General features: G+C 40.2%; 2 protein-coding genes across 5 annotated transcripts in view; both read right to left on the bottom strand.

The window, feature by feature from the left end:
* cd58 (CD58 molecule) overlaps positions 1-3,367 on the bottom strand; it is a 31,258-nt gene extending 27,891 nt beyond the window's left edge. For 2 of the 4 annotated variants that reach the window (XM_079618954.1, XM_079618955.1), the window contains exons 1-2: positions 3,011-3,353; positions 2,356-2,646 (exon numbers count right to left, since the gene is read on the bottom strand). In XM_079618954.1, the coding sequence (XP_079475080.1) occupies positions 2,356-2,646; positions 3,011-3,080 (361 nt within the window). In that variant the 5' untranslated portion in view covers positions 3,081-3,353. Of the gene's footprint in view, positions 1-2,355; positions 2,647-3,010 lie in introns of all 4 variants that reach the window. The other 2 variants (XM_079618949.1, XM_079618953.1) reach the window with 2 other exon arrangements.
* Positions 3,368-7,564: 4,197 nt separating this feature from the next.
* Positions 7,565-21,994, bottom strand: igsf3l (immunoglobulin superfamily, member 3-like). Its single transcript, XM_079619606.1, has 9 exons — positions 21,684-21,994; positions 17,033-17,401; positions 16,343-16,759; positions 15,789-16,190; positions 15,166-15,549; positions 14,644-15,018; positions 10,578-10,961; positions 9,881-10,267; positions 7,565-9,276 (listed from the first exon to the last, which is right to left on the bottom strand). Exons 1-9 carry the CDS (start codon positions 21,787-21,789, stop codon positions 9,077-9,079), a joined length of 3,024 nt encoding a protein of 1,007 aa, XP_079475732.1. The 5' UTR covers positions 21,790-21,994; the 3' UTR covers positions 7,565-9,076.
* Positions 21,995-22,363: the final 369 nt, after the last annotated feature.

Below are 22,363 nucleotides of genomic sequence, written 5' to 3' on the forward strand. Positions count from 1 at the left end.
CAATTCTTACTTTATATCTCGCAATTTTGACTTTATATCTCGCAAATCTGACTTTATATCTCGCAATTCTGACTTTATATCTCACAATTATGACTTAATATCTCACAATTCTGACTTTATATCTCGCAATTCTTACTTTATATCTCGCAATTCTTTCTTTATATCTCGCAATTCTGACTTTATATCTCGCAATTATGACTTTATATCTCGCAATTCTGACTTTATATCTCGCAAATCTGACTTTATATCTCGCAATTCTGACTTTATATCTCACAATTATGACTTAATATCTCGCAATTATGACTTTATATCTCGCAATTCTTACTTTATATCTCGCAATTCTTTCTTTATATCTCGCAATTCTGACTTTAAATCTCACAATTCTGACTTTATATCTCGCAATTCTTTCTTTATATCTCGCAATTCTTACTTTATATCTCGCAATTCTGACTTTATATCTCGCAATTCTTTCTTTATATCTCGCAATTCTGACTTTAAATCTCACAATTCTGACTTTATATCTCGCAATTCTTTCTTTATATCACCAATTCTGACTTTATATCTCGCAATTCTTACTTTATATCAAGCAATTCTGACTTTATATCTCGCAATTCTTTATATCTCGCAATTCTGACTTTATATCAAGCAATTCTGACTTTATATCTCGCAATTCTGACTTTATATCACGCAATTCTGACTTTATATCTCGCACTTCTGACTTTATATCTCGCAATTCTGACTTTATATCACGCAATTCTGACTTTATATCACGCAATTCTGACTTTATATCTCGCAATTCTTTATATCTCGCAATTCTGACTTTATATCACGCAATTCTGACTTTATATCTCGCAATTCTGACTTTATATCACGCAATTCTGACTTTATATCTCGCACTTCTGACTTTATATCTCACAATTCTGACTTTATATCACGCAATTCTGACTTTATATCACGCAATTCTGACTTTATATCTCGCAATTCTTTATATCTCGCACTTCTGACTTTATATCTCGCAATTCTTTATATCTCGCAATTCTGACTTTATATCTCGCACTTCTGACTTTATATCACGCAATTCTGACTTTATATCACGCAATTCTGACTTTATATCTCGCAATTCTGACTTTATATCACGCAATTCTGACTTTATATCTCGCACTTCTGACTTTATATCTCGCACTTCTGACTTTATATCTCGCAATTCTGACTTTATATCACGCAATTCTGACTTTATATCTCGCACTTCTGACTTTATATCTCGCAATTCTGACTTTATATCTCGCAATTCTGACTTTATATCTCGCACTTCTGACTTTATATCACGCAATTCTGACTATATCACGCAATTCTTTCTTTATATCTCGCACTTCTGACTTTATATCTCACACTTCGGACTTTATATCTCGCAATTCTTTCTTTATATCTCGCAAATCTGACTTTATATCTCACAATTCTTACTTTATATCTCACAATTATGACTTAATATCTCGCAATTATGACTTTATATCTCGCAAATCTGACTTTATATCTCACAATTCTTACTTTATATCTCGCAATTATGACTTAATATCTCGCAATTATGACTTTATATCTCGCAATTCTTACTTTATATCAAGCCATTCTTACTTTATATCAAGCAAATCTGACTTTACATCTCGCAATTCTTACTTTATATCTTGCAATTACTTTATATTTAGCAAATCTGACTTTATATCTCAGAATTGTTCAGAAAAGTCGGATTTGCGAGGTGTAAACTTGTAATTGTGAGATAAAAAGTCACAATTACCTTTTTTAGTAACGCATATACAAGACATTGACATATTTCAAACATATTCTTACAGATAGATTTGCCTAGTTTAATATACAAGAATATTTTACATGATGATAGCTTAAAATTCATAAAAATTTATTTTGAATGATTAAAAATGCATAAAAAAGAATATTAAAATTAAAAATGCATAATTATTTTGTAGCTTAATGTAACTTAAAGCACAGTGATTTTCCATCTGTGTCACAGTTTCCAGGACTTTTTCTATAAAAATAAATTACATGAAACAATTACTTCCTGGAAATGCCATGAATACTTTTTTCATACAACATTGTTTATACATCACAGAGTGAATAATCCATTTCATTCAGTAACAGAATGTGTCAGCGTTTCTCTTGAAAAACCACTAGTTTGTAAAGTATGTTGTGTTTCGTGCCCTGGTGTCCTCAGATCTCTTAACTTAACCAACCAGATTTTCTCGGTCATCCAGCTTCAGCTGTTCAGCACAGGTATGATGACACGTCAGCCAAGCCAACATAAATCAGTGTAAACAACAATACTCTTCTCTTGTTTCATACACTTACCAATAACTTGAACTTCATTTTCAGAACTTTGCAGCTTCCCATTGATCTGTATTACAGACCTATAAATACCGTTGTCAAGCCTGGTCATGTTATGAACCGTGAGCTGTCCAGAAGAGACTTCAATCTCTGATCTTCCTCTGAACTGACCGTAATCTTGGAAATTATTCAGCTCATGTTCAGCCACCTTGTTTCCATTGTGTGTCCACAAAATGTCTTCAGGCTTTTCTTGAATATTAGGATTTAAAGTCAGCCTCGTCCCATTCTCGATATAGACGATAGACGTTACAGCATCTGATTAATATTTAGAAAAGGTAAAGATCGTGGTACAAGGTTAAACATCTAAAATATAAACATCTAAAAGCTGTGTTTTACATTGAAAATCACAATAGGTGTATTAGCTTAGAGGTCCTAAACAAATTCTTGGCTTCTACTTGAACATTAGGCTTCTTCTGTCTCAACAAGGAAAAGCTTTTGTTTATGGATACTGTGTAGTTCGTTGTTTGCTTAATCTGTATATCTGAAGCGCTTGAAGAGCTTATGTAACCCATTATGCCAGCTTATTGAAAACATCTACAATTAACAACTTTCAATACTATTTACAGCATAGCCTATATGAAGCAAATAACCATGACAAGTAATAAAGAACATCACTTACTGAATAATCTTGATAGTATTAAACAGATGCAAAGACCCGATACTTCCCCAAGCGCGCTCATTCCTCTCATTGTCGTTTTTACTTTCGCTCTTTGGTCCAGGTCAACCGGTCCGTCCGTCAAGCGCTCGCGGACGCGCGCGATTAGTGTGTGGCTTTAAAGTGCATATTTGTTCGAGACTGAAGCTGTCATTAAAATATGAATGGGTATATGTAGGCCTACCGTGTTGCAATTTAACCGGTTACTGTATTGTTGTTTAAGCTGCCATACCGGATCACAGGTATGAAAAAGGTATGTCACTCCCTCAGTTTAAAAAACTTGTTTGTAAGCTCCACCTCCAGCTGCGAACTCACAACCAACACTTCCTGTAGACAGTGTGTGTTTTAGCAGAATATGCGCATAAAGTGATGAAAATTATTATTAGATATTGTTTTTATGTGAACTGGTCTGGGAGACATTGAAAGGCATCGTATCTGCCGCATTAAGGGATTCAACATGGGCTACTGTAAATCATGGAGGCAAAATGAAAAGTGAGAAGCTTCACTTTAAACAAAGTGATCAAATGGGTTTGGGACCACATAAGTTCTGTGGTCAACAAACGTGAACTTTTAGTTACTATCAACATTACAATGAATTAGGCAACTTTACACAAAATTGTACTGTTAGCCTAGTTTATTTGTAGCCTAATCTCCGTTTATTTTCAGTTAAAGGGGGGGTAAAATACTTAGTTTCAGTCAATCTCATGTTAATCTTGAGTACCTATAGAGTAATAGTGCGTCCTTAATATCTCCAAAAAGTCTTTAGTTTCATCATATTTATAAAATAAAAATACAGCTTTCCGATTCTAACCGGAAAAAGCCGAGGTCCTTGATTCTGGGCGTGGGCGGAGCTATAGAGTCAAGCGGGAGCGCCCGGGAAGGTTTGCTTATTATCGATCGTGGTGCGGTATGCCATATTACTATATAGTATTTGGTTTGCAAATCCAGCGACGACCTGGGTCTTGTTAATAAAACATTCGTCACTGAAATGACAAAAACACAAAACCGCACTTGCCACACTCCTTTGCTGTCCCGGAAATACAAACTGCATCCACTGTTCCAGTAACACTGGGTTCTTTGGGAAGCTGAACAAGGTAAACTTTCCCTCACATCCCAAAACACACTTTTTTGGAGACATTCTTGACATCAACCATTCCTATTTAGCGCTGCTGATGATGATTTCCGGTAGTAGCGCGTCGATGCATAGATATTATATAGAGATATATGATGTCTATGCGTCGATGAGCGCGGTCTTTCTCTCCTCTGGTCGACGTGTGCGTGAACGCGCTTTTCCGAGAGCAATGCTCATATAAGGAGTTCCACTCTGGTCTACGTCATTAGATCTACGATAGAAAAAAACCAGCCGAAACGTGTTGCAACCCGGAAGTATGATTTTCAGCACAGAAATTCTCTGTTATTCGTTCAAAATAACTTTTCAAACTTTGGCCATTATTAGCATGAGAATCCATCTCTTTAACACTGTAAACAACTCTGAATACATGAAACACCATTGTACCCCCCCTTTAAATATTAACATAAGAAGAATATGCTCACACTTAAGATTAGGGTCCAATTCTCACTATTAACTACAAATTTTGCCTCAGTAAACTCCTAATTACTTGTTATTAGGCTAGTAGTTAGTAAGGTAGTTGTTAAGTTTAGGTATTGGGTGGATTAAGGGATGTAGAATACGGCCATGCAGAATAAGACATTAATATGTGCTTTATAAGAACTATAATAAACAGCCAATATCCTAATATGCATGTTAATAAGCAACTAGTTAATAGTGAGAATTGAACCCTAAACTAAAGTGTTACCAGATGTATTATTCATCCATTATGTTCTTCAAAGCAAAAGCTTGATTTTGTAGATAATCTTGACCTTTTCCTCCGTCTTTTCCTCATTCCTCATGACAGACAGGTGGTGGTCAGCTCTTCAGTGTGTATACATTTATCACTGTCCTCACTAGTACTCAAAGTAGGACACAACTAGTAAACAAACTATGGCACAAAACATGCTTCCCAAAACAAAACCAGGAAAATGATGTACCATTAGGAAGATAAAACTGACATAAATTATTTGAATAAAACAGCAAAATACAATCACATATTTCTGTGTATAAATTTATGTTTTAGTAATGACATGCAGTGTCATGTACAGTATTTGGCAGATTACTTGCCTGTTACTGTTTACAAATTACATGAAAATTGTAGTCAGTCAACTAAAGGTTACATATTTTAGGTAACATTCTGACTTTTTGATCACATAGATTTGAGTAGGATAATCTTGTTCCATTTTGATAAATGGATAACTGGATCTTCCAGTAAAAATGGCAGACTTACATCAGACACTATGGTGATGTATGTCGGATGTTTCCAAACATTTAGTCTGTTTAAACCCGGCCTCTTTTCTAACAATCAACAGCCAGCTTGTCAGTCAACAGCTGATGGATGGAACCAAGTCCACACCCTACTTTTTAATTTCTATTTTGATAATTCGCTTCACTCAAATGTGCATCACAATATGAAAGAAAATATCTGTTGTTACTTTTGTTACGTTACATTACATGAGCAAACATTCATAAACAGGAGAACAGCAAGAACCTTACACAGCCAAAGCTGCATTGCAAATTTATTTACATGGTGTGCAAATACAAAGAAAAGTTTCCATAGTGATACTGATAAAGGTCTAGGCCCAATATCAGTCACAATCTCAAATATATTAGCATTATAGGAGAATTTCTCTAATTATGAACAGGCAATTATGACATTACAAAGGCCATCCATTTGTTGTAGCAGATCAGACAAGTTATATTTCTAAACCAAAGTCTCAAACGGTTAAAAATGCACAAACGAATGTGTACATTTTGAAGCAGAGTAAAAAAACAAAAAAACAATTCACAAACCTAAAACTAATATTTCATTGTAATCCACATATACATTCCTAATGTGTGTATAGCATCCCACAAAAGCCTTTCAAAGTCATAGCCTATTGTAATAGACATAGGGAAGGGTAGCACCATATTTAACTTTTGACTGTTGTATATTTAACAACTGTTGACAAAACATCTTTATAAAATACATTTTTAGTTGACAAAAACCCTATAATTTTTATATAAATATATACATTTTTTTTTTTAGTTGTATGTTTTGAAAATTGCATGTGCTCGATACATTCATAGAGTGCATGTGCATTGTAAAGACTGACTGTTTTATCATTTTATTCCAAATGCTATAGAAACAGTCAGTTACCAGAGATGTGTTATTAGGACTGCACATGCTTTCATTGGCTTGTCCAGCCTGAAATTTTCATTCATAACATTCAAATGCCTCAATCATTTATGGGACAGTTCATTTCAAAATGTATTGCTGATTTGAAATGTGTTATTTAAAAGTGAGTCTGGAACGAGGCCGAGGTGAAGCCAGGGTGCCGAAGAACTGAGGCAGAGCCTGTGGAAGTGAGGACTGAGGCAGGGCTGGTAGGAGTGAGGACTGAGGTGGAGCCGGTGGGAGTGAGGACTGAGGTGGAGCCGGTGGGAGTGAGGACTGAGGTGGAGCCGGTGGGAGTAAGGACTGAGGTGGAGCCAGTGGGAGTGAGGACTGAGGTTGAGCCGGTGGTAGTGAGGACTGAGGCGGAGCCGGTGGTAGTGAGGACTGAGGTGGAGCCGGTGGGAGTGAGGACTGAGGTGGAGCCGGTGGGAGTGAGGACTGAGGTGGAGCCGGTGGGAGTGAGGACTGAGGTGGAGCCGGTGGGAATGAGGACTGAGGTGGAGCCGGTGGGAGTGAGGACTGAGGTTGAGCCGGTGGTAGTGAGGACTGAGGCGGAGCCGGTGGTAGTGAGGACTGAGGTGGAGCCAGTGGGAGTGAGGACTGAGGTGGAGCCAGTAGGAGTGAGGACTGAAGCAGAGCCGATGGAAGTGAGGACTGAGGCAGAGCCAGTAGTACTGAGAACTGAGGTGGAGCCAGTAGGAGTGAGAACTGAGGTGGAGCCAGTAAGAGTGAGAACTGAGGTGGAGCCAGTAGGAGTGAGAACTGAGGTGGAGCCAGTAGGAGTGAGAACTGAGGTGGAGCCAGTAGGAGTGAGGACTGAGGTGGAGCCAGTAGGAGTGAGGACTGAGGTGGAGCCAGTAGGAGTGAGAACTGAGGTGGAGCCAGTAGGAGTGAGAACTGAGGTGGAGCCAGTAGGAGTGAGGACTGAGGTGGAGCCAGTAGGAGTGAGAACTGAGGTGGAGCCAGTAGGAGTGAGAACTGAGGTGGAGCCAGTAGGAGTGAGGACTGAGGTGGAGCCAGTAGGAGTGAGAACTGAGGTGGAGCCAGTAGGAGTGAGAACTGAGGTGGAGCCAGTAAGAGTGAGAACTGAGGTGGAGCCAGTAGGAGTGAGGACTGAGGTGGAGCCAGTAGGAGTGAGGACTGAGGTGGAGCCAGTAGGAGTGAGGACTGAGGTGGAGCCAGTAGGAGTGAGGACTGAGGCAGAGCCGGTGGGAGTCAGGACTGAGGCAGAGCCGATGGGAGTGAGGACTGAGGTGGAGCCAGTGGAAGTGAGGACTGAGGCAGAGGTGGTATGAGTGAGAACTGAGGTGAAGCCGGTGGGAGTCAGGACTGAGGCAGAGCCGGTGGGAGTGAGGACTGAGGCAGAGCCGGTGGGAGTGAGGACTGAGGCAGGGCTGGTAGGAGTGAGGACTGAAGTGGAGCCGGTGGGAGTGAGGAGTGAGCAGAGCCGCAAGTAAAGAGGCGCCCTATGGAGCCGAAGGGGTGGACAAATGATGCGCAGCTGAGGTAGAGGTAGATCAACGACTGAACAAGGTAGAGCCAGAGGTATGAGGGAGTCCGAAGGACGGCGATCCCAGGTGGAGCCGAGGGAGAGAGGAGCCATGGTGGAGCCGACTGGTCAATGGGCCGAGGTGGAGTCATGGGCTCTATTTTTTATGGAGAAATGGGCCCAAGGAAGAGCAAGGGGATCATCACACGAATGTAAGCTGCAGGCTGGGAGGCTCAAGGCGTTGCAGTCAGATCAGCAGATCTGACACAGAAAAACTGGACAGCTTACTTAGAGGAGGAGGGAATGGGTGGCTATGCAGAACCAGTGGCAACAAAGAAAACATGGAGCTGGGCGGAACCAGAGGAGCATGAACGCCCTCATAAATCACTAGTACTCCCACTGACATGGATGTATAAACCAGTTCACACACCTGGTCAGACTGGATGGTAGGCTTTGTTCCCTGGACGGATAACAGGCTCCATTGCGGGCATTGGCTCTGGCAGTGGGTCTGTGGTGGGCATCAGCTCTGGCTCTGGGTCTGCGGTGAGTGTTGGCACGTTGAAGGGCTGGACAATCTCAGAAGTGTGGATAGGATGAACTGTCGGTGCGATGGAATAAGATCCTCCCACTCACCGATAGTATTGGGGGATCCACATTGACTAAGAACCCAGTCCTCAATAAATGAGGATCATCAACGAGCAGGCAACCCTTTGTTCGGCTGTTTAGTCCTGCCCGAAAAACAGAGGCTGCTGTCATCGGAACTAACGAGATGGACCAGATCTAAAAAGCTCTCTGTGTTATCCTGGAGGAGGCGATACCCCTGTGAGAGGAGGATGATCTGTACTGCTGCTAGATCCATCTTATAATAAATAATAAATATAATAAGAAATCCTTTCTTCTGTCTGGGGTTCTGTCACAGCGGGGTGAACGATGAAGATGATGTGAAGTGATACTTTATTTAACAAAACAAAAGAGTAATCAAAAACGACTAATCCAAAACAGAAAGGCAACACAACAGTGTGTACAGGCACAACACCAGACAAAGAGTGACAGAGCTAAAGCCATTAAATACACTGAAAACTAATGAGGAACAGGTGTGTGTAATCAATGAACCAATGAGTTACCAGGACGTAACGGGAACAAAAGAAACAGGAAACAATGATCTACAAATTAAAAGTCCATGAAAAGAAACAGGAAACACAGATTGTGACAGTAACAGTACTTTGTCTGTCACAGGGCTGTATGATTAATACTGTAACTGTGGTAGACAGGTCACCTGGCTGAAGTCACCTGCGGCACAGTGTTAAGGGGGTGGTTTTCAGCCCACAGACCGGCTTTCTTTTTCTTCTGATCAGAATTCCTCTTGTGCTTCCTTCTCAACAACAATATTATAACCAATACAAGAATACAAATCAGAGGAATAGTGATTCCCAGTGTTGTTACTAACCAGTCTATCGATTTGTCAGGATCACCTGAAAAACACACACAAATCAAATGTTAGATTGTTGTTTTTTGGAAAAGACGAATACAACACAAAAAAGGTCACTACTACAAGACAGATACCATCGATTCGGGAAACAGCATAAAAGTTGCCCATCCCTTTAGACAAACAAAAAACCACCCAATCACAAAATATTTCCACTACATATTTGGGTTTGCCATGGGGCCAAGGTTGGTTGGTTAGCATTGTGCAGATATTATGTAGCCAAACAGTCTGTTTCCACAATGATGGCCATTTAAAAGCTTTATTATAACAGCTGTTTTACTGGTGCAGTAGGGGCCTTAAAAGTACAAGATGGACATATTTGATCTAACTATAACCTACCCATAAAATTTAAATTAAAGGTTGATGTAAATGGTGTACAACCCTGATCCTAACATCACCCTAACATCATATTGGTTGATAGGGATGTTGTTCCAGGAACATGTAAAACTTGATGAAAACATGGTCACCATGTGGTTGAAGGGAAAACAGGCTAATTAATGACTCCATCCTAGGAAATTCCATCCTAGTTGAAATTATCAAAATGGCTCAAATTGCTTAGTATAAAGACAAGTTAGTTTGTAGATAGTTACCTTCAGTGTGGACATGGACAGAGAGCTCTCCAGATTTATCTGAAACCAATTTCCTCCAGTTGTCAGCAGTTGGAAGCCACTCCTCTACCTGACAGTAGTATTGGCCCACATCAGTGGGGTTGATCTGCAGCACAGTCAGTTTGTAGTGTGTGGCAAGTGGTCGTCCAAACACCAGATGTTTATCACCGATTGGACTGTGTAAGGTACCGTCACGCCTGGCAGTGAATATAGCGACTTGTCCTTCTTCCTCCTGAACCTTGAACCAAGTGACCTCAAAGGCAGACTTATCACTGGACTGAGAGTCAATGACACAGTCAACGGTGAACCCGGCCTGATGATTGGTGATGTTGAGCATTCGGTTCTCCTTCTTAACATGCAGTTTACTTTCTGTTTAAATCAAACACAACATCAATTATTCAAAAATACAAGATTTACATCAATCCATACATTTATTTAAATAAATCTCTTATATGATGTTTTAATTTCTGAAATTAAAAGTAATTCTGATCTTTTTGGTGAAATCACTTTCATGGCAATTCCTAACTATTTTTTTTTTTGGTGAATTGGTGGCTAATTGATTTGAATTTGTATGATCTCAATCATAAATTTTTGTACAATATGCTTATGTCCCACTTGACAGTTCCATACAAATTCAATATAAAGGCCATTGCAATGAAGTAAATGTGTTGTTTTTTACCTTTCTCTTTGACAACAAGCTCTGTGGAACCAGTCCTTTTCTTTAGGGAATACCAGTCACCAATAGGATCCTGAAGCCACTCTTCCACCTCACAGCGATACTGTCCACTGTCAGATGTTCGGGCCTGATGGACAGTCAGCAGGAAGGTCTGTTTCTGTCTTACTTCCATGCGGATTCTCTGGTTCATCTCTAGTCCAGCTGCTGGGCCAAACTTGACAACAGCATCTAGGTCCATAGTTAAGAGCATCTGGGACCCAATCATCCATGCAATCGTGAAACGAGAAGTATTTGTAGTTGTCGTCAGGACTGAGCATTCAATCTTAACATCAGTGTTGACAGTGGTTTCCAGGCGAGACTTGAGTTTGGACAGGCTCATCTTGCTGACTGTTGGTAAACATTACAAAGTTAGGAGAATAGAGAGAGAAATCTAGATATTCAACCAACTGCTGAATCTACAGTTATCTCAATGCTTTATAAAAACAGTAGGCAATATTTTGCACAGAATGTGCAAAGAGAAAATATGAATATGCTGTAAAGGAATAAAGGAAAGTGTTCAAGGAAGAGCTCTGGGAAAGAACATTTACAAATGTTCTGTCTTTTAATTTACATGCATCTATTTTTAAATGCATTTCATTTAGTTTACTTAATTCTGTTTTGTAGTAGTCTCTTAAAGGATAATACCGGTATTTAACACCTTGAGTCTATATTGTAGTTTGTTTTGGATGAACAAGAGTGGTGGACAACATTTTTTTGACAATGGTTCCTCTCTCGAGTTTTTGACTATAAAAGAATTGGCCATGGACCCATTTAACATTGGAGTCAATGGTCATGTCCGAAAATGTCATTAAAACAGCCTTTAACATTAGTTTTCAAAACTGTGAAACTCACCGAGTGATTAGTGATGTTAGTTGATGTTCCAGAAACAAAAAGTGTTGCGAAATACAGTTTCTGTCGTGTTTTATTCGTCATTTTGTAAAATCCAATTGAATTTTGTTGAAGGACTGAGTGCTCGTTAATATAAATGCGCTAACGGAAACGGAAAGGGGGCTGTTTACATTTGGTCGATGTAGTCTTTTTGCTGGCTTCCGTTTCTCATAAGGCTTGCGAGCAGAGCTCTTTACCGCAGTTTTTGACCGCACAAATTCTAACCATATTGAAAGACGTGACCACTGACCAGTGCAATATGAAGTTGAACTCGACTGTGACCGTGAGTGTCCCGTGAGACATAAACATCGGTTATCGCCATCAAGTGGTCGGGAGTGTGCTAACGCTTCAGATTCAAATATTGAGCGGAAGTTACACGGTTGTGAAGTGTCTGAAAAAATAGTTCCACTATAGCAAAATAAACGGATTGGAATCATATATTGCGACGATATATTGTTTATAATCATCAACGAACACCACTAACCACTCGGTGAGTTTAACAATTTTGTAAACGAACATTATTGGCTGTTTTAATGACATTTTCGGACATGACCATTGACTCCAATGTTAAATGGGTCCATGGCCAATTCTTTTATAGTCAAAAACTCGAGAGAGGAACCATTGTCAAAAAAATGTTGTCCACCACTCTTGTTCATCCAAAACAAACTACAATATAGACTCAAGGTGTTAAATACCGGAATTATCCTTTAAATATGTATGTTGGCATTGTGTGTTTCACATTAATGCCTGAGTCATGGTTTGATAGACCTGGTGTCTATAGTAAATATATAATACAGTCTGTATTTTTTAATTTGCGCGTCGTCAGTAGATCAGGGGCATAACTTTCCACTCCCATCAGCCCTTTTATGGAATTGCGCTCATTTGCCCTGCTTAGTAAATCTGGCCCTAGGTGTCTGTAACTATTTGCACTTTCAATACAAAATTAAGCATTTGGTATAATGTGGTTATTGTTTACACTGTCACATGTATGCTCTGTTTTGTTTTGTTTTGTTTGTGTGTTCCTGTTTGCCTTAGTTCCCTAGTTAGCCTCCTAGGTTCTTAATAATTTAACACCTGTTCCGTTTTTACCTTGTTTACTCTCCCTGTGTATTCAAGCCCCTAGTCTCCTCAGTTCTTTGTTTGGTCTCGTCTAAGATAGCGTGATTGTGTTTGCTATTCTACAGCTATCTCCTGAGTTTTAGTTTGTGTATTATAATAAAGTATGTTTTTTCTCTTACTCCTTTGTCATGTGCATTCTCAACACCCACATTTTTGCTAGATTTACATTTGCTGCTAATGAGGTTGGTGGCAACACTTTATTTTACCTAAATCATAGTTATTAGTAGCCTAGAAATCTATACGCACCCTAGCGGCAGCAAAATGTATTTTGCAGCCAGGGTAGTCTAGCAACGCTCCATTGACTTTCGAGCTGGAAAAACCTAAATTGGGTCAGGCCAATCACATCGTGTATAGAGTAGGCGGGGCGGGCTTAACATAATGACCACTTGAAAACAATGAATGGCTTCTGCTGCTGGCGAACAGCGGTCTTTTGAATCGGCTTTGGCCGCGACTCTGGAGGACTTGGAGATACGTTTTTCTTTGAGAAAAGAGCAAAGAATGGCACTTAATTCATTCTTAAAAAGGAAGAAGTGTTCAGAGTTTTGCCGGGCCAGATCTTTGCCGCTCTGACTACGTTACCTTCTTCGTTGCTCTGGTTGGTTGTAGCGCCATCCTATTGCGTGCAGAGGGAATTTTAAAAAAGACAATAATTTATCCCGCCCCTCGGATTGAGCCATCCCAATGGTGAGTTGCCAGACCTAACATCTTGATGTAGGTCTGGCTTGCCAGGCTAAGTTAGTAGGCTACCATTTGTTAATTATTATTACTCAGTACTTATTTGTGTAATTACACTATAACAAGGGCACATTCAAATAAAATAGGAGCAAGTTGGGATATGGATTGGGTCAGGGGAAGGGTTGGGGTATAAAGAGTGTAAAGAAAAGAGTATGTTCAAACGTTTGACATAAAATATATATCTTCTTAAAGGGGATATTCACCGCTGGCAAAGTGGGCTTTCTATAAAACTTGGCTGCTCAGAAAGGCAGTAGAAAGGCGAAAAAGTTGAAATATCTGCTATCTGACAACAGAAAACCAGTTGTCTAGAGAAAAAGAGCTGTTGTTTTCTCTTTTGCCAAATAGGTATGCACTGAGCTTGTTGCAGTCCAAGGCCATTCCCAGTCTGCTCCTATTGGATAGGCTTGACCTGAGTCAATTACTGACTTGCTTTAGTAGGAATTACTTCTTCGTAAACTTTTAGTCAAAATGGTGTCAACATGTATTGTGAACTGACTATGAACAGTGTTTTAGGCCAATCGGAAGGGGAAAAAATGATAGAAACTGCATTTTGCTTCATCCAGTGGACATTTGCTGACAAATAAACAGGAATTTCTTGGCCCACGTAATACGGAGAAAGAGTAAACATTGTTAATTTACATATACTACTGACGTTGTAACAATACTGTGGCGAGGGGGGCGTGGTTCAGCGCAGTATGTAACGGGAGAGAAAGGAGGCAAGCGGTACGCAAGTAGGTCAAGTGCAAATGACGAACACCTGTGTCTTGTTGCAGTAATTGGCGTGGAGAGACTGGCAATAAGCCACTGTGGACTGAGAGACGAGAGAGAGAAGGACTGAGGACACGTATGCCGCAAGTGTAAAGAGTGATCGAGTGAATGGAAAGAGTTTGAGCTGATCCAGCGGAAAGAGTGTTATTGTTTTATGCTGTAGCGAGGCTACGGTGAATGCGCTGTGTTGTGTGCGCGCCTTTTGTTTTGTTTCTTGGACTCGATTCCATTCACTCGATCACTATTTCCACTTGCGCCGTACGAGTCCTCAGTCCTTCTCTCTCTCTCGTCTCTCAGTCCACAGCGGCTTATATCCGGTCTCTCCACGCCAATTACTGCAACAAGACACAGGTGTTCGTCATTTGCACTTGACCAACTTACCTACCGCTTGCCTCCCTTTCTCTCTCTCCAGTTACATACCGCGCTGAACCACACCCCCCTCATCACAAATACAAAGTGGCATGAAAATCGGCGAAAGTACACTTTAATACATTATTTTTTAATAAAAGGCTTTATTTACCAGGTTTATGTACAGTCACCGCCAACAGGTTGGACTTCTTCATGGCTTTCTGTACATACTTTTGATAGGCATCAACTTGGCACTGGTACTGTCCTTCTTGTTGCTTGCTGGCTTGTGGCACTATGAGCAAATAATGTGTGGCTGACGGCTGTGTCTGGATGGACAGCTGATAGTTTCTCTGATCTGCTCCCCAGGTGATTTCTCCAGTGTGGTGTATGGATAAAATATTCCTCTGTACAGTTGAATTGGGCGGCTGAAACATCCAGCGTACAGCCAGAGACACTTTAGGCCCTTTGATTATACATAATAATTCTACTGAAGAATTTATTGGCACATTTGTTGTACGGCTTATCAAGGTCACCTTCATTAGAGATTCTGAAACGAAACATCTGCAGTGATTATTCATACTCTGGTATCAGAAACATGCAGTAGAAATATTATTAATGACAAATACTTTATGTCAGCATATCTAGACAGTTTCTCTGATCCTGAGAATAATGTGTGATTATATAACAGTCTTACCAACAGAATGAACTAAAATGGCTTTTTGCTGAGACTGTGTGTAGGCTTTCGTCATCTCTCCATTGCTCTGTACGGTCCATTCAGACACAATGCACTTGTATTCGCCTCTGTCGGATGTTGCAGATGCACCGATCTCCAGGGTAAAGTTTCCAGCTGGAGAATGGAGTGTTTGAACATGTCTGCTCTGATACTTTGTCCCAATATCTTTCATCACTCCCTCATGGGTCAGACTAATGACATCACTGAAGGAATCCCCTGAGTCTCTCTTGTGTTGCCATGCCACTGATAAAGGACCTTTGAATCCCGACACCGAGCAGGTGACCTGTAGTGTATCTCCCTCAGTCACAGCATCCTCCACCACCATGACCAGCGTCAGATCACTCTCTGACCAGACAGGACAATAAACAGGCAATGTCAGCGTTTTGTAATACAATAAAATAATTGAATAACATTTTTATTATATGTGTATTTTTTTTGTATTTGGTATAAATAATAATTATATTTAGATATTCAGGATGTTCTTTACTAAAAGAAAATTTACACAATTTGATCTTGGAAATGACCAAAACACCTAAGCAACTGAATTGCAACACAAAGAGGAGAAACATTGTAGCATTATTTACCTTTGGCCGTGATGCTCACAGTCTCTGGACTGGACAGTTGTTTTTGTATTTTTCTGAAGGTGCCATCATCATTCATGTCTTCCTGCCATACTTCACACTGGTATTGGCCCTGGTCTTCAGCCCTAGCCGAACGGATGGTCAGCAAGTAGTCCGTGCGACTGCTTTTCACTGCTCTCATCTCCGCTGCATTCTCTCTCTCTTTATAACTGTCAAACACGGTGAGCATCCCAGAAGATCCAATCTGAGCCACGCTCTTCTGGTTCTTCAGCCAGGTCACAGAAAAGAAATGACCAGGAAGACTCTGTGCCTTCACACTGCAGTGGATGTCCAGGGCATCTCCCACCTGTAGGGGCCCGGTTGAGGCCTTCATGTAGACACTGAACGAACCTGCCTCAGGGGCCACTTATGAAACACAGGAAACAGCATGAGATGTACAAGGTTCTCTTACAGAGTTACACAATTTCATAACTCTTGTGTCACTAGGTGTAAAGTCTGGGTCCTGAAGCAAAACCAGTTGAGAAACTCCGGTTTAAATTACAAAATATCAATCTTACCAATTTGTTTGACCTCCACGTTACATGGTGTGCTGGTTTTGTGGGCAATCTGTGTCCAGGAACGGTCTGGGTCTTGGATCCACTCAATGGCTTTGCAGTAGATGTTCCCCTGGTCTGACTGCTGCACTTGCAACATCTTCAGTCTGAAAGTTGTGTCCTCCACCTTATCCATGCTGATAAGACCTGCGCGGTAGCGATCCTCAAATCCATCTCCTGGCTTTACAGTCAGATCTTTGTCCAGAGTGATGATTGGTCGGGGGGTCTCATCCGCTTCACTGTGGAGAAACCAGCTGACCGACAGATGGGTGTGCTGATAAGTTTCACTGGAGACCTGGCACTCAAGCTGAAGAAGATCACCTTCAGACAAACTCTGAGAGGAAGAGCCAGAGTACGATGCCTTCAGGTTGTCCTCAATCACTGTGGATTTTGGCATTGAAAACATTAGTAACAACGATTTATCGACCAATATGTGTTTTTTAATGGCAATACCAATATCTAGAGACTAACTGACGGCTGATATAATAGTGATTTAAATAAATATATGTACAACTTCAGCTTATAGCTTATCATCTTCTGTTTGGATGAATGTAAATGTCAATGGATGCTAGATGGATTTCTCTAGATATAGATCTGCCAATGAAATATCATAATTAATGATTAATCACCAAAACACATAAATAAATATCTTACCATTAAGTTTTGTTTCCGCTTCATAACTTCCGAAATATGCGCCATCTGTGTTCGGGGTTTGACAGAAGATATCACCCTCATCCCCTTTAAGCAAATGTTTGATCCTCAAGAGAACTGAAGATCCTGACAACCTCTCAATCTCAATATCTTTTTCCTTTACTCTATTGGAGAAGATCGCGTAGGGAAAGTCCTCCTCTTTAGTACTGATGATATTTATTAACATGTTTGATTTCTTGACCTTAAATTCAAAATCCTGCTGAGATGAGCCTTTAAATCCACTAACAGTACAGGATATTGAGATGGGATATCCTTGCACTCTATACAGAGGACCTCCCTGGATCTGGACCACACGCTGACCGTAGCACAGATCTGTGTGGAGAGATGCATTAGACAGGCAAATTGTTAGGAAGACTTGTTAAGTAGCAAATATTAAATAAACTGAAATGTTGAGTGACATTAAATGTGACGAGATGAACAGGATGCACATAACTGCACCAACACAGGCTCTTTTTTATGTGGTAGTATGTCCAAAAACTCCCCAAATGCTGGATTATGCCTGTTGGTGTATTTGTTTTGTTTTCTTCCTTCTTCTTTTTTACCCAGCTGTTGTCAATCTAAATGACAGTTCAAAGTAACAATACACCCCTCATTCACCCTCTGACATAAGTCAAGTCAAGTCACCTTTATTTATTTATTTAATGCTTTAAACAAATACAGATTGTTTCGCAGCTCTGCAGAGATAACAGCAAAATGATTCAATGATGCAAACAGAGTTCATATCTGCCACCACTGACACTTGAAGCGGTGGCCTGGAGTGAGTTGCCGGGGGTTTGGACTAACTCGCTGCCGGCCGCCTAGGTTCTGGAGGGGACCATCCGAGAGTCGTGGCCGTTTGCTAAGGCCGGCTGCAGTCCGCCATGATGGGGAAGAGCAGGGAGCGGGGGACTCCTGCCGGCTGCACAAACCCGGAGGAGCCATCGCCGTCCACCAGGCAGCGGAGTCATGGGCCGTCCACCGAGGGATATCCAGTTCCACCGCCAGGCATTGCGGAGGAGTTACCCCAGCTGGTGGAGGACCAGGAGTGTGTTTGGGGAAATGGACCAATAATCTTTTCCCCCGCTCTCCTCTCTCTCGTCTCTGTCTCTCCTCAAGCTTCCGTCTCCTTTTCTCTCGCCTCGTCTGTCCTTACCTCACCGTGCCTGGCCCCCTGGAGGGGGGGACGAGGATGAGGCCGAGAGCCATGAGAACGAAGCGAGGCCGGTGGCACGAGTGTTAATGAGTGTCACCTGCATGCCGCACCAGTCTCGAGTTCTCACGGAGGAGTTTCAGAAGCATAAAAGAAGGAGCGATGACAGTAAAGGACAATGTTTGTTTAATTTGGACATTAAAGTTGAATGTTTGCCAGTTCCTGCCTCCTTCCCTGAAAAACTAACCTTGTTACTTGTGTTGTCAAAAGTACAGACTTCAGTACCAAGTCGGTGATGAAATTTGAAAAATGTGATGCTTTGAGCGCTGTTGAGTGGAATCGAAAACACCTCTTATTGCCCATTGTGTACACGCGCTAATTGGATATGTCTGTGATTGGCTACAATTATCAACTTACGTGAACGATTGAGAGCACACGGAAGTGTTTGAAATTGTTTTGAAAGCGAGAGCGGGAGCTTTCAAAAGTACAAGCAGGCAACCGCTAATAGACCGCAAGCAGACCGGTAATAGACGCATGCTTTCAAACGCTCCCATGTGTATCTGTGTAAGCGCTCGCTGAAGAGTGTCATTGAAGTAGTAGTAGTACAATCTTTATTTGTCCCTTTGCAGGGCAATTTAAGCAGCTTCAACCTCACAAACTTTATAAAACATCACAAACATCTCAACATCACATCACAAACCCCGGTCATTTACAATAATTCTTCATATAGCTACTATTAAAATTCACAGTACCTTTATCTTTGTTTCAAATAAGCATTTACACTCATGACTGCATTTGAAACTAAATACCTAGAAGCTTTAACAGTCCTCCATTTGGGCACTCTATATCGCCTACCTGAGGGAAGCCGTTCAAAATCTGAAAACAAAATGTGGGATGTATCATCCAGGATAGTCAAAGACTTCCTAAGAATATTCCTCTCACATTCATTCCTCTTACCGACTTAGAAAAGAGAAAATGTAACGTGACGTTGAGGGGACAAAGTAAAACATAATTTGAGCATCAACCACACAAAATGCTAATACTTTTTCATATACTCTTTACTTTCATTGATTGTATAACAGTTCTATCTAATAACGTATTAGACAGGACTGTTAAACAGATCGTACACTAATGAAGACAGAGAATGGGAGCACTGTGTGCTTAGGCTCAGGCGTTCTCACAACATCAAGCGCGGCTTACGTCACTTCAGAGTTCCTACTGGCGGTGCGAATACAACCAGGAGAACGGCCCAAGGGGAACCACTAGTTCTCGGGGAACAACCCTGGTGGCTAGTTCCTATTGCTGAGTTCCTAGAACTACCTGGTGGAAAAGCCCCTATTGATGATATCTGTGAAAGAGTCTCTGTTTGCATTTATCTGACTTCTGTGATGTGAGGTGGCTAGCAGATGGTGGTTTAGCCAGTCTGTCTGCTTTCCGAACTCCCTCGACAACCCAGCCGTTGAGTTAGAGTATGGGCTTTTTGCATCCGCTTCAGGAGAGAGCAGTACTTTGTTGATGTACAGGTTATAGGGAGTCAGTCACAACATCTTTCGGATATCAAAAACGGCGGTCTGAGGTCTGCAGTTGCTCCGCCGAACATCAGGCTTTTTTAAACTTGCAATTCTGAGTTATAAACTTTAATTCTGAGGAGAAAAAGTCGACTCATAATTCTGACAATTTCTCACAATTGTGAGTTTATATATCACAATTATGACTTTATAACACGCAAATGCGAGTTTAAATGGCACATTTGTCATAATTAAGAGATGTAAACGCAATTGCATGAAAAAAGTAACAATTAACCTTTTTATTTTTTATTCAGTGGCAGAACAAGCTTCTGCTTTTCTGCAAACATTTATTCCTAAAATGTTTGTAAAACAAGTTTAAATGTAGGTATACATTAATAAAAACTGAACTGTATTCATCCAAAATAAAGGTTGTATCATGTAAACACAATGGTTGCTGTCCTGTGTATTTTACAAAATTGTAATCTGGGAATATCTGGTCATATTAACCCATGTATGACGTACAAACCAGCTAGTATTACTGTAAAAATGAACTAGCACACATCAACCTATATGGTAAGTTTAATGAACAACCCAACATGCTAAGTTAGAATAACCCACGGTAGGGTTTGTCTATATTTGACCTCTGTTGATTGCAAAACAACCCAAACCGGGTCACTTTCCACCCAATGTTTTTTAGAATGCATAATCTATACATAAGGAGTACTTTTAGGCATAAGTACACATGTTTGCCATGTTGCCAGAAGGATTGTTTTACAATGTAATGCAAGGATGGTTGTATGGAATGCATATTTTCCATATAACCATATGCATTTCATGTCTACATAATTATTTATTTAGTGAAACGCTTATATGTGGTATGACTGCCCCTTAAATGTCCATCTTTTAATGCTCTTTTCAAATTTCTTTGCGTAAGCTTCAGTTCAGGATCTTGATCACCCGGTCTGGGATTATTTAGTGATAACTGCAGCGCAAAATTGATTCTGCGCTAATTTGTTGTTAATTTGTTTTTGTTTAATGTTGTAGATTTTAAGTAGCAAATGAGAATCGCTAAAAATAATTTACTATATTTTGAGACAAAGGTCTTGTTACTGATTTTTTTTCTTTTTTCTTCAAGGTAATTAAAGCAACAGTCTTTCAGTAACAGAAGAATATGTAAAAGTATGGTATTTGGGGTAAAAGGCTAAATACACAATAACATGATAATAAACAGCTGACTGACTTGTCCATTTGTTGACATGATTAGATTCAGATGGTAAATATCATATATTAAGTTGGGTGTCCACTTTAGAGAGAATCGCTATATGTATAATGAAACCATTATATTTAAAAATAATATATTAATAATATCATATATAATAAAATATCACATGTAGCCTATTTGTTAATACTGTAAATCTATATAAAATTATAGCAGGATCTCATTCAGTGCTTTAAGAAGTATGTTTCTGTTTAACTTTTTAATAAAACTTTTTTATATAGTTTATATAACATCTTAATGACAGTATGATTATTGAACAAAAAATAATTATTATATTTATCAAAATAAACCGAAAATAGTAGGCTACAAACGTTGCAAAGGTGATTGTTTTGAACAAGTAATAACTTATACATTATTAAAAACATATTACTTTAGATAAAGTATTTGCATCAATACTGTGTGCCTTTTACCCCGTGTGTCTGTGGGGTAAAATATCCTCCCTGAAACATCATACATTTATAAGACTTTCAAACAAAACAAACCACTATTATGATTTATTTCCATACAATGATACACTTTGAGAGTAGTGAAGAACATGTATCTTAAGGTGTGCCTTTAGCCCCGTTCTAACACTTACCCTACACCTGGGCAAATGCGTCTCCAGACGTTTTAAACATAAAAGGACTTAAACAAAAGGATATTTGTAATCTTTAAGATATATTGAAATGATGGACTTACCCCCCTGCAGGATTCCTGAGAGACACATGAGCAGCTGCAGGTGCCACAGTCGGCACCCAAAGTCCAACATCCTTAATCTGATCGATCCTTTCGCTTTCTCCCGCATCTCCTCGGCACACGTTAACACCGTGTATGCTGTCTATGGTTAACACAGGTCCGGCCCGCTTCTACGAGAGCAGCATAACTCAAACCCTCGGTTAGTTGGTGGATACTGTAATAATCTATTGGCGAAACAGGTTTGGGAAACGCTTCCGTGCGTATTTGTGTTTGCGCAGTCGGGACAGGAGATCCTCTAATGTACAACAACGTGTATCTGCAAGTTGAGCAATGCAACCAATCACAGACATAGTTGTTGATCTTTTGAACGCAACGGCCAATCAGAGGTGTTTAGTGACTGTAAAGGGAGCGGTCTTGGCTCGCGCTCAAAGCTAATCCATGAATAAAACTTGTTTTACAGGCTATACAGTTTCAGAAGTGACATCCACATGGATTCACTCGGCGCGGGACAGAAAAAGTACATGTTGTATGCAGACTTCAAAATATTCGTATACCAAAATATGTTTTTTAATTCTTTACCAATTATTGATACAAGTGATGACTTGTAAATAATCTTAAATGTCTCACTGTGCTATGGTGGAGCAGTTGCTTACACTCTTAAAAATAAAGGTTTGGCATCAATA

This window comes from Phoxinus phoxinus (genome assembly GCF_949152265.1).
Source record: "Phoxinus phoxinus genome assembly, chromosome: 7".
Classification (NCBI taxonomy): domain Eukaryota; kingdom Metazoa; phylum Chordata; class Actinopteri; order Cypriniformes; family Leuciscidae; genus Phoxinus; species Phoxinus phoxinus.